The following is a 12,260-nucleotide window of genomic DNA, read 5'->3' as shown; positions in this document are numbered from 1 at the left end:
TCTCCCAGTTTAAAAAAAAAAAAAAAAAAAAAAAAAAAAAGCAGCTCTAAGAAGCATTCATGGCAATTCAACAGGCTCAAAGTGAAAAAAAAAGAAAAAAAAAAGTGGTTTACGGGGCATGAGACTAAAGTTGCAACCAACTAGTCGATTACTTGATATAGATGTCAAGTATTCTCATTTATTAGTTGTTTGGATCCCCTAGCTCTCTCCTCTGGGCTGGGAGGAGGGCACAGTAAGCAGTGGGCGGGTGCAATAGCCAGCCTGCTATTGCACCAGTTCACTACCTGCTGCATTTACATTCATCTGCCGTCTGTGGAATCTTGCCATTGGCAGCTGTCATTGCCTGGCTGAAGTTATTTAAGCGCCATGTGCTTACAATACAACTATTTTAAAAATTATAGAAAAAAATGTGGGAAAGTCATTTTTGGTTTCAGCTTGACAAATTGCATTTCAAATGCACCTTACACCCACAGTGTGATCTGGCCGATCACACTGTGGGTGGGAGGTGCGTTTGGGTGCAATTGTAATGAATGGCACTGCAATGCACATCCTGCAGCAGACTGGAACGCACGGTACTGCAATGCCATGCATTCCAGTTTTTATCCGACAAATCAAAAAAAAAACAAAAATCGATTAGGAAAATAACAGTTAGTTGCAGCCCTACATGAGACATCTTCCCACAAAGATTGGCCATCACAGAGGTCAGACCTTAACCCCATTGAGAATCTTTGGGATGTGCAGGATAAGACTTTACGCAGTGGCCCGACTTTCCTATCATCACTACAAGATCTCAGTGAAAAATGTATTTCCATCCAGAGTTGCATTAATGTTTACATTTTTGATAAATGTTTATCAAAACAAAGCCACAGCGAATGTGTGCTGTAATCAAAGCTAAAGATGGTCCAACAAAATATTAGTGTGTGTGACTTTTTTGACAAGGCAGGGTATTTAAAAAATATATTTTTAGGTATGTTGTGTGAAGAACAAACATTGTGAGGTTTTCTCAAACTTGACTGCAAAAGTGGAAATACACTTTAAAAATGATATTAAAGTGAAAAGGTTTTTAGGCTATTTCAAATGCTGGTTAAATAACGTACAATGGATGCTGCTCCTTGGTGTTTCAAAAGTTTTAACTTCCTGCAGAATCAGCTGGTCCCTTAAGCACTGGCCCAGATTTCCTGTTTTAGGGTGGCTCCTTTCCCTTGCAGGGTCCTATAGAGACACCCTGTGTGAGCACTAGTCAGCTGTGTGCGTCTCCACAAACACACAGGAACAGCAAGGCAAACCACTCCCCTGCTCTGTGTTCCTCCCTTATTCAGGCTAGTCGATGGACAGCTGCTGGAGTCTGCCCTGTCCCTTATGGATTTCTTTTTTTACTGGACAGGAAGTTCATGAAAGCCGAGAGAGTTTTTTGGGAACCTGCTCGGGCAACAATTTAAAGAAATACTTTGCTGGGCAATGTATATTTGTTTAATCTGGATACATTACTGAAAAAAGTGGAGTGTTTAATACTACTTTAAACATCTCAGTAGCCTATTTTAACCTTTACGAGCTGGGCCCAGCCTCCCATTATTTTCGTTAGCTTTGAAAGTGGGTAGCCATATATTTTCTGAAAAAGCATAGGACAGTAGATTTAAAAAGATGAGGTTACCGATTTTTAAAAAAGGCACAAAATATTTTTAACAAAACACACTAAAATCATTATTAGTGCATAGAAATACAGCATAACTTCCATAATGCTTACCAATTCTAAAATAAAAATAATGTATTAATGTTAATAAATCGATATTTGTAAACTTTAAACTGTGTCTTTAGGTTAAAAAGGTGAAAATGTAAGGAACACAACTATAAATAAGCTGGCTTCACACCTATGCACTGTGGTAATTTACAGTGGTGTAATTTCATTTTAAATGGGCTGTCTCAATGCAACACATGTTAACGCCACAACGTTGTATATGGGCCCTGTAAGTTTTTGCGGCGTTTGCCTGGGTGTTTCCGCAGCCCATTGAAAATGAATGGGCTTTTGTAATGCAATGCACCCCAACACATTTGATTTTCTGCCTTTGGGGGGGGAATACATCTGTATGCTATATACACGGGCTTACACAAGTACTGGCATATATCCACATAGTCATTCATGTCTATGGGTGGCTGTACGCAGCACCTGACATTCACAGGCAAGTTTTTACGTTGTATGAATCAATATGCCTGTGTGCATGAGCTCTTAATGTAACTTAGTCATTTTCAATCTTAAAGCCTACACCTTTCGTTAATATGATCCCTTGTGATCCCACTATGAAGGTCCTTGTCGAAGTTCTTCCTGTTTCGGGGCATCAATGTTCTAACTCTCCCCCCCCTCACACCCCAACTGTCACAGGGGCATGCAAGGGTGACTTTAAACAGCCATTTATAAAACAATATGCAGGCATGGTTTGCTGTTTTCACCATCAGGAAAAAAATACAATGCATTTGCTGCTGCAGCCAAAAAACAAAAGTTTACAATACAGAGTGCTTTGGCAAACTAAATGTCAGGGTTTACATCTAGATCAGTAAGCTCCAAATTGTTTGCAAGAAATATTACTTTCATTAGGTATTTGAAAAGCATTTGACTCCCTTTCCCAGTATTTTGTTTTTATCTGCAAACTAACATAATACAAGAAGGCAAAAGCCAACATCAAAAGCATAGAATTGGCATATGGCATTTACAACATTGATATTCTGTAATTCATAAGCAGTTCTGATAGATAGGGGTACCCGACCTAATCAACTACTGCTGTAAAAGCATTGTTGGCCCTATACCTGCCTCAAGAAGAAACAGATCTGCCGCCTAACATACTTATGTAGTTGGATTTGGCTCCTACTCTTAAGGTGGCCATACACCTTACAACCATTGTACAACTTTTTTGCCCTGACATCTCACCCTTGTTCAATTTTTGTTCAAACACCCCATCATGCACAGAGCAATGTAGTTTGCGATTATCCTTCGTCGGCACCACTAACTGGCTGATTTTTGTAGATCGAAAGACCAAATTTTAGTTTGTGCATGTGCCGTTTTGATCGTGCAATTTTTTGTTGTACGAAAACATCACTAATCCATCGATTTTTGTCCAACTAGACAAAAACTTTCTAGGCTGCTTGAAAGACGAAAATCGGCCAGTTGTACAGGAATTGTGGTTGTGCACTTGACATTAACTGGACGATTTTTGGACGGAAATCGGCTGATAAATTGTAAGGTGCATGGGCACCTTTACACATTCCCAAAAAATCCCTAGAAGTATCCTCTTTACCCATATGGACACGAAAACTCAATTAAATATGGTGGTAAAACAATGGTTTTCAGAGGCATTTACTAGCAGCTTACCACACAAGGAGTAAAAACTTGTCCACAACTCCAAGAGAATTCTTCCGATTTATACATTTATGGCGCTACGCAAACTCTACTAAAAAATAAAAATAAAATCATCAAGGATTTGCCACTAGCACTCACACTTCAAAAATAGATGCCGAAAAGACTGCCAATCACGAGGTTTTATCTTGATTTACGTGTCACTTATTTCATGACATACATTACAGGTGAAACTCGATTAGAATATCGTGCAAAAGTTAATGTAGTTCACTAATGCAACTTAAAGGTGAAACTAATATACGAGATAGACTCATTACATGCAAAGCAAGATAGTTCAAGCCGTGATTTGTCATAATTGTGATGATTATGGCTTACAGCTCATGAAAACCCCAAATCCACAATCTCAGAAAATTAGAATATTACATGCAATCAATAAAACAAGGATTGTACATAGAACAATATCGGACCTCTGAAAAGTATAAGCATGCACAGGGGTGTGGAATTCCTATCGCCCGACGCCCGGGACATGCAGTTTCGGGCGCCGGGCGAGTAGTTTTAAAGTACATTCAGCCCGGCTCCGGACAAGCAGAGCTGAATGTACATTGTGGAGCCGCCGCCGCTCGTTTAATACAAGTGGTCTGATCAGACCACTTGTATTAATTTGAGCAGCGGCGATAGTTTCTGCCCGCACCCCCGCCGTAGTTTTCGGGGTCGCCCGCTCTCCCGGGGGACCCCGAAAACTAAGGCACAACGGCTCAGTCATAGAGCCCATAGAGCAGACTAAAAACGTCTGCTCTACAGGCTCTGTGTGTTCTCCGAGACCGTGGCGCTGTAATCACAGCGCCACCTGCCTCGGCTGTCAGGAACTACACAGAACTGCTGTTCTGTGTTGGAGGGCAGGTTCCATAAAGAGAACCTGTCACCTCCAAACTATCACATAAGGGATTTTAATGTCCTATGTAATAGGAAGAACATTAAGGGGAAAAAGTAAATAAATAAAAAAAGAAAATGTAAAAAGTTAAAATATATAAAGATTTAAAAAATGACAAAGTAAAAAATAAAAAAATTAAATTAAAAATGAAACCCTGCTGCCCCCGCCATCTGCATGCAAATAAAACGCATGCGTAGGACATTCTGCATGTGCTTTGAGATTACAGCTGCCATTCCATGGTGGTAGCCAGAATTCTCTTACACACACATAATGTGCATTAAAGGGTAAGTTCATTTTCCCAGGTAATATGGAAAAATAAAAAATTACCCGATGAAATCTGGCCCTGTCTCTCCCAAACCGCCACCCCCCTGGCTATACTTACCTTTCGGTGAACAATCCCTCCCCTCCGCCAGTATGGGTGTACTATCTGTCCCCCGTACTGCTGTCCAGCGCAGTCCTCCCCTATGCATTTTGAATTTCGCTCGCAAATTGCAAGCACTCATTGGTCAACGTGGTCAGATGACTGCGCTGACCAGTGAGAAGCGCTATTTAGCACGGTAAAATATGTTGATTATGGGGTGCACCGATACTAGTATGCATGCCGATATTGAGTATTTGGGAAAGTACTCGTACTCACCCAAACGCTCCGATACCTTCCCCGATATTGGAACTTACGGCCAGATGAAAATTTCCTCTGACTGGCAGTGCCGTAGGGTAACATGGAGCCGGCTTCCCGTGCAATCAGGTAGCCGTGCGGCAAGTAATGACCCCACCTCCTGGTTTTCTGATTGGCCCGGGAAGCCGGCTCCTTGCCGATTGGCTGGAAAGCCAGATTCCTGGCCAATCAGCATCGAGCCAGTTTCCCGGTCAATCAGGTCATTACTCGCCACCCGGCTTCCTGATTGACCGGGAAGCAGGTTTCCCGGCCAATCGCAATCAAGCAGGCCAAAAACCATGGAGCCGGCTTCCGTGGCAATCAGGAACCTGGGCGGGTGTCATTACCTGCTGCCCAGTTTCCTGATTACCAGGGAAGCCTGCTCTATGCCAGCGGAAGCACCGGTATTAGTATTCAGTGTCGGCGAGATCCGAAAGCAAAGAAAAAATAAAAATAAAAATCGGTACTCGTACTCAATACCAAAAAAACGGTATTGGTGCATCCTTAGTTTTGATTAAAACTATTTTTTGTATTGGGACAAGTAGATTGTCGTGAAGGACAAGTAGATTTGGCCCCCGCTTTAGCCCTTGGACAAGTAGTTTTAAAAAAAAATTCCACACCCCTGATGCATATGTACTCAGTACTTGGTTTGGGCCCCTTTTGCAGCAATTACTGCCTCAATGCAGCGTGGCATCAGCCTCTGGCACTGCTGAGGTGTTATGGAATTCTAGGATGCTTCAATAGCAGCCTTCAGCTTTAGCTGATTAGAGTGGGACACTTTGAGCCTAGAATATTGCACCTTTTCACAATATTCAAATTTTCTGAGATTGTGGATTTGGGGTTTTCATGAGCTGTAAGCCATAATCATCACAATTATGACAAATCACGGCTTGAACTATCTTGCTTTGCATGTAATGAGTCCATCTCATATATTAGTTTCACCTTTTAAGTTGCATTAGTGAAATAAATGAATGAACTTTTGCACGATATTCTAATTATTCAAGTTCAACCTGTAGATACAGTAATGCCTCGGTGAACGAACGCTTCTGTTCCCGAACAATTCGGTTACCGAAAAGGAAGTCCAGCAAAATTTTGCTTCCATTAGCAAACTCCAATACGTGTGACGAACACGACAGTGGCCATCTTCCCCGCTCTGACACATGGTCGTGGCTTCCTCTAGTCGGGATCACGGTCGCAGACATACCTGTGCACACTTGCTGTGAAGCTTTTTTTGTGTGCTTTGAATACAGTATTATTCAATCCAGCATGGCTCCAAAGAAAGTGCCACGGTTAGTGTTCACTCTTCACGCTGTACTTTGTTTCATATTTTTGTGGTTACATTTTTTTTTTTTTTTTTTACATATGGTTCAGAACTGATTAACCTTATTTACATTGAACCTTATGGGAAAATTTGATTCAGTTCACGACCAGAATCGTGGAACGAATTAAGTTCATGAACCGAGGTACCAATGTGCTCAATGTATTCAAATGGGAGAAAGTAAGTGGCATCTAAATTAAGGATGACTGAACAGACATACAAGCCTCTACAGCTAAACGTTTCATTAATATAGCTGAAGAATAAATTTATTGTGAAGTACTGTCCAGATGGTACTATGGTCCTGTGCGCCTAGCAAAATCTATTGCAATATATCCTCCCATTGCGTACAGCATGTCATCACATAGGTACCCCTGCTAAACTACTTTAGAGCAGTGGTTCTCAACCTGTGTAACCTCAAGACCCACGTTTGTCCTTGGTCATTAAGTTGCAACCCATGTCGCACTGCAGTGGAACGCACGGCATTGCGGTACCGCGCATTCCGGTGCAGGCAATTGAACTGTGGGTGGGAGGTGCGTTTGGGGTGCCATTCAAATGAATGACAACGCAATGCACCTCCCACACCAGAGTGTGTAGTAGGTGTGATTACATGGTAGAGTGCGTTACCTGCACAGGACTGTTCGATTATCTGGTGAATGGGCCCTCAAAAGCACTGACAGACACACAGACACACACAACCACTGACACAATCACACACAAAAAAAATGTAAGATCCACCCTTGCTATCTTACAAGAACTGGAGTGAATCCTCAGGCTGGGGCCCAGTGTGGGCTACTGTACTGTGACAGCTCGCTCCATCCATCCGTGCGTGCGTCCTTTAGAGATGTCGGGAGCCAGAATGTGATGTCATTCCGGTCCAGGCACCTCTGCAGGACATGCGAGGAAGCTGTAAGCAATGCAAGTATGGATGGAGCTCCCTCACGGCCATAGCTTCAGCCCACCCAATCTTAAGCTGACACTCTGCACCAAGTAGCATATCAATGACTGCTTGGTTCGAGAACTGACAGTTCTGCGTTAGGGGGAGGTCGAGAAGCCTCTCACCTAGAAAAGTGGAAGGCACACGGCGAGCCACTGAACACTTGGGTCACGACCCACCAGCTGAGAACCAAGGCTGGGTCAAACTCAAGGCCCAGGAGCCGAATCCGGCCCAACAGGCCATTTCCTAGACGTCTACTTTCAGATCTAGGTATTAAATTATTACTAAAACCAGTGATAATCGAATGCAGAGGCAATTATGATAAAGATTACATTTACATAGTCTTACAGATACCTTTGAGGGCAACCATAATGTTGATGCAGCCCACGATTAAATGGAGTTTGACACCCCTGCTTTAGAGGATGTTATCACACAGGTACCATGCCACATATCCGATGGTACAGCCCCCATGCACAACATTGGAAATTAACACAACCTCATTAACCCTTTCGCTGCCAAGGACGTACAGCATACGAAGGTACAAAAGTGCTTCTGGCTGGCCAGCTCAGTATGCCGTACGGACCTGGCATTTACAGAGCTTATAGTAGAACTGTTGCCTTCATCGGGCAGACTCATCATTTTCAGCTATTGGTGATTCAGTGAGGGAGACATTGGACACCAGGTAAATTTTGCAGAGCGTTTGAAGACCACTGGGTGGTCAGAATTATCTGGTGAGTGTGCTAGTGTTTGTGCACTTGGAGGTGGATCACTGGTGATTAATTGATGAGGAATTGAAGCACAGAAGTCACAAGTGATTGTGGAACTTTATATGCAATGATTATTTGACTCACTGATGTAAAGAAAGTGAACACAAGGATTTCACCACATTTATTTTTAAATCAAATAAATTTTGGGAATATTTTTATATGGACTATATATAAGTTGGAGTGAACATGTTGTATAATTGTCACTAAGTATATGCTCTTAGAGTTTTATAATATTAGAGATAACGCAGTGTCTTTTGTTTAATATATTGTGGGAGAAGTTTATATAGCTTCTCTCTAGCTCTGCAGCTGTCAATAGAGTGTTTTTGAGGAGTTTGGGGTAGAGCACTATAGCGCGGATAATCATTTGTTTTGCTGTTAATTTTGATTACCCATATTTACACAAACAGCAAAATCCTGAAAAATCTTAAAAAGGAAAAAAATAAAAATAAATTGGCAAACCTGGATAACATTCAAAAAACTCAAACTTGGAAACCTAACAGACTGACAAAATAAAGAATAGATCCATATGCCACAGCTCAAGGGCCACATATACTCTTTATATGCCCCCCTCCCCATCTTATTTTTTGTTCCCTTCTTTACGATACCCTCCCAAAAAAAAAAACTTTCCACATCTATACTTTAATTCCCGCAACCTCTACAATCCAGATATTCCCAATAAATGAAGTAAATTGGGAACACATTTACCCATAATCAAAGGCAATTTAAGCTTTACTGGAACACACAACTAGACATTTAAAAAGGTCCAAACTTTATACGTTAAGAATTTGCTCTAGAACATTTGTCTGTTGAACATCCAAACTTCTTTGACAATACGTGTATATAGTCATTGAAACAAGTGCATCTTTCTTCAACAGAAATAGCCAATGCATTCAGGACCTCATACAAATACCCCTTTCATTAGGGCTTACGAAGGGAAACCCTGTATAAGGACTGTGATGGCTTTCAATTAGATACACAGAGCTCATGAGCAGCTGGTCACATGAAGATGTATCTGGGCTATTAAACAGTGTGTCGCACTTCAATTAACAATCTTGCAACATATACAGGCATGTAAATCTTTACCTCACATGCCCAATTTCAAGGGAGGGAGGAGAAATACAGATACATCTTTAACGCTCCTAAAATATCCAGGGAAAAAGAGCAATCCCCTTGGAATGAGAAGGTGGTGAACAAACAGCAGCACAATGATCTCACTAAGATGAAAGGGGAAAATGACAAAGTTACAAGAACACTTTGTCCCTGTAGAGAACACAGAAAGAAGTTGCACGATAGAAACAACAGCTCCAACATCCACAGAGCTGAAGTTATGGCAATCAGAAAGTCACCTACAACAACAAAGTCATAGAAGGACCCTTGCGTAAGGGCTCAAATGAAGAGCAGTAAAAAAGGACAGATAAAAGCAGAATTACAGCAAAAAGAGACAAAGCTTGACAGGCGCAACACGGGGCAATACCCTGTACAAAAGTGTTGACCAGAGAATGAGACGCCAAATGGGTGCTGAAACAGGATTGCAAGAGCAGAGATCTGACTCTCGGGGGTACCAAATGCAAGTTGCGGCTCTAAGCCTTACTGCAGGAAGCCAATAAAACAGAGCTATGGAGAAGGTTGTTTCAGACCATCTGAAGGTAGTCTTCTTGGTACAGTGAGAAACATATCAGTGAGGCACAAAGCATAGTAGATATGTTGTACCACTTGTAGGGTAAAAGTCCAGTGAATATCCAGGTCTAGTGTGAGAGTGCTCATGCCCAACTTCATGTTATACTGTATTTGATGTGTCAATAATCTTCAAAACCGTAATATAACTGGTTGTGTAGAAATGCAGTTTTTAGTACTAATGACTTCAGCACATGCACAGACCCATGGAACATGGTTACCTATATATTGCAGCTCACCAGTCATCACATGATTTAGTTACAATCATTTTCTTCCCCTTTTATTTTCACCTGGTAATCTTGCCAATAACCCAATTCCTGTCCCTGGGCTAAGCTCACTTCTCCGCTGCATCTAAACAAGGAGCCATGGTTACAACCAAAGATGGACTTTAAACAAGTCTGACTTGAACACATATCCATTACATTGTTGCTAAGGAGATAAGTGATTTACAAAAGAAAAGAAAAAATAAGCTTGTTTGCGATTTCTGCTCAGCTCACAGAAAGTGACAAAGATCCTAAATTTCTGTCATGATCTACCAGTATTTTCTATACTTGCTCAAATTGTTCTAGCCTGAAAAAAGAATAAACCATTGTACCCACTAGCGATGCACTGATACAGATATTTGGGATTTTCACAAGTACTCGTTCTGGCGAAAATGCCCCGATACTGGCAATTTAATTTTTTTTTAGGCACAAGTGGCTGCCGCAAGGTCCTTGCTTGCTGGGGACCTCACGGCGCTGCTTACAGCACTAGCCATGTACTCCTTCCTGTGGATTCCCATTGCCTGCCTCCGGACCCCTGGTGAGATGCCCCACTAGCCAGGAGGCCACCAATCCAGAGCAGCACAAAGTATGTAGCTTCATATTATACAGCATTGCACTATAATGTTCTGCTGGGATTTGTAGTCCTCTATAACCCGTACCAGTCTGTATTGCTGGGATTTGTAGTCCTCTATAGCTGGTGGTATTCTGCTTTGCTATATAATGTATTGCCGGTAATTGTAGTTCCTCTACAGCAGGGGTCTCAAAGTACCGGCCCGCGAGCCAGTACTACGTGGCCCGCAGCCAGCTGCTTGTGGGAGCAGCTACACTGTCTGCATCTGTCTGATGCAGACCGCAGAGCTGCTCCTGTCAGCTCCGGCCAGAGCTCTGTCAATTCTGAGCTCCGGCCGAATCATGGATGATTAGTAAGGTCTGCACTAGACCTTACTAATCAGTACTAGATCACCAGGGAACGATGATGTGCCTCCTCCCTGCAGAGATGCAAGCAGGTAAGGGGGCTTGGAAGGAAAGGAGGGAGGGTTTATTATGTGTGTTCAGGGGGCTTGGGAGGAAGTTTGTTTTCTGGGGGCTTGAGAGGGGGGGAAGTTTATTACGTGTTCTGGGGGCTTGGGAGGGAGGGGGGAAGTTTATTACGTGTTCTGGGGACTTGGGAGGGAGGAAGTTTATTACTATATGTGCTGGGGTAGCAGTGTATTAAATGTGTGTCGGGGGCTTGGGGCAAGGGTGAAGTGTATTATGTGTTTGTGGGGAGGGAGTGTATTATGTGTGCGGGGGGAGATTGGAATGGGTGGAGGGTCCCCTATATTTCAGGTGCGATCAGGGATTCCTGTCTCACAAACTTGCGTTTTCGTGCACAGGAATCCCTAATCTGGCGTTTACATGCAGCAACTGTCACCCATTCAAGTTAATGATCAGGTTACAGCCGCTGCATGTAATCATATGTGATACGAATACATGCAGTTACAAAAACAATCACTATCCCTGGATACAATTGTGTATCCAGGGATAGTGATTCCTAACTGCATGTAATCCTTTCACATATTACATGCGGTGTGCAGGCGTTTACATGCAGCAGCTGTCACCCGATCATTAATTTGAATCGGTGACAGTTGCAGCTTGTAACATGTGCATACATTAAAACTGGTACCGTATATAGTAGCGGCCCCCACAGGACTCAAAAACTTGTCCAGTGGCCCCCAACTAAATTGAGTTTGAGACCCCTGATCCACAGCTTGAGTCACAGTTGCACTGTCCTAAAATCATTAGTCTGCAATCATTTAGAAAAACTCAGCATGACACACGCACAAAAAAAAACAAAAAACGGGGTATCGGTGTATCCCTGGTAGTCACAACATCAAAGGACTGGTAAGGTGGAATAATCAATACAACGGCGTTATACTTCCCTAAAGCTGCAGCCTCTGATGCTGAAAGGAGGACAGATCCCCAGGAATTTTAGCATTGTGTTTGACATTTCATAAAAATAGCTCACTGTCTGCCTGCTATGGCAGTTAAAAGAATAGCTTAACAAGTTCATATAAAATTTCCCTTTTTTTGGTCGAGTTGGAAGTGTCTACAGAGCTTGGCCAACTGAAATCGTCAGTTGGCCAAATCCCCACTATTTTTTTATTTTTTTTTTAAACACTACACATGAAAATACTCACTATATGTATAGCATTGTGTAGTCAGATATAGATATATAGATATATATCTATACATCTGCAGTCCCACTTCTACTTTAAGTTAGTCAAAGGCTATTAGGTGTATACCGATAAAGGAAAAGCTCCTGAGACAACTGCTAACCCCCTAAAAGGAAAAAACACGCCCAGGTGCCACCACAACTGCAAAACCAAATC

The 12,260-nt window shown here is 42.3% G+C and overlaps 1 protein-coding gene across 4 annotated transcripts in view; it reads right to left on the bottom strand.

Moving 5' to 3' along the window:
* The window catches only part of MBD3 (methyl-CpG binding domain protein 3), a 47,599-nt gene that overhangs the window by 18,004 nt on the left and 17,335 nt on the right, over window positions 1–12,260 (bottom strand). Inside the window, exons 2-4 of one of the 4 annotated variants that reach the window (XM_018563730.1) lie at window positions 7,331–7,339; window positions 4,605–4,620; window positions 3,417–3,437 (exon numbers count right to left, since the gene is read on the bottom strand). The exons of the other annotated variants lie outside the window; for them this stretch is intronic. Of the exons in view, the coding sequence (XP_018419232.1) occupies window positions 3,417–3,437; window positions 4,605–4,620; window positions 7,331–7,339 (46 nt within the window). The remainder of the gene's footprint in view (window positions 1–3,416; window positions 3,438–4,604; window positions 4,621–7,330; window positions 7,340–12,260) is intronic. 4 annotated transcript variants of the gene reach the window in all.

This window comes from Nanorana parkeri, unplaced genomic scaffold (assembly GCF_000935625.1).
Source record: "Nanorana parkeri isolate BGI_ZX_2015 unplaced genomic scaffold, ASM93562v1 scaffold690, whole genome shotgun sequence".
NCBI lineage: Eukaryota > Metazoa > Chordata > Amphibia > Anura > Dicroglossidae > Nanorana > Nanorana parkeri.
The sequence above is the reverse complement of the archived record's forward strand: the minus strand, read 5'-3'. Positions and strand labels throughout refer to the sequence as shown.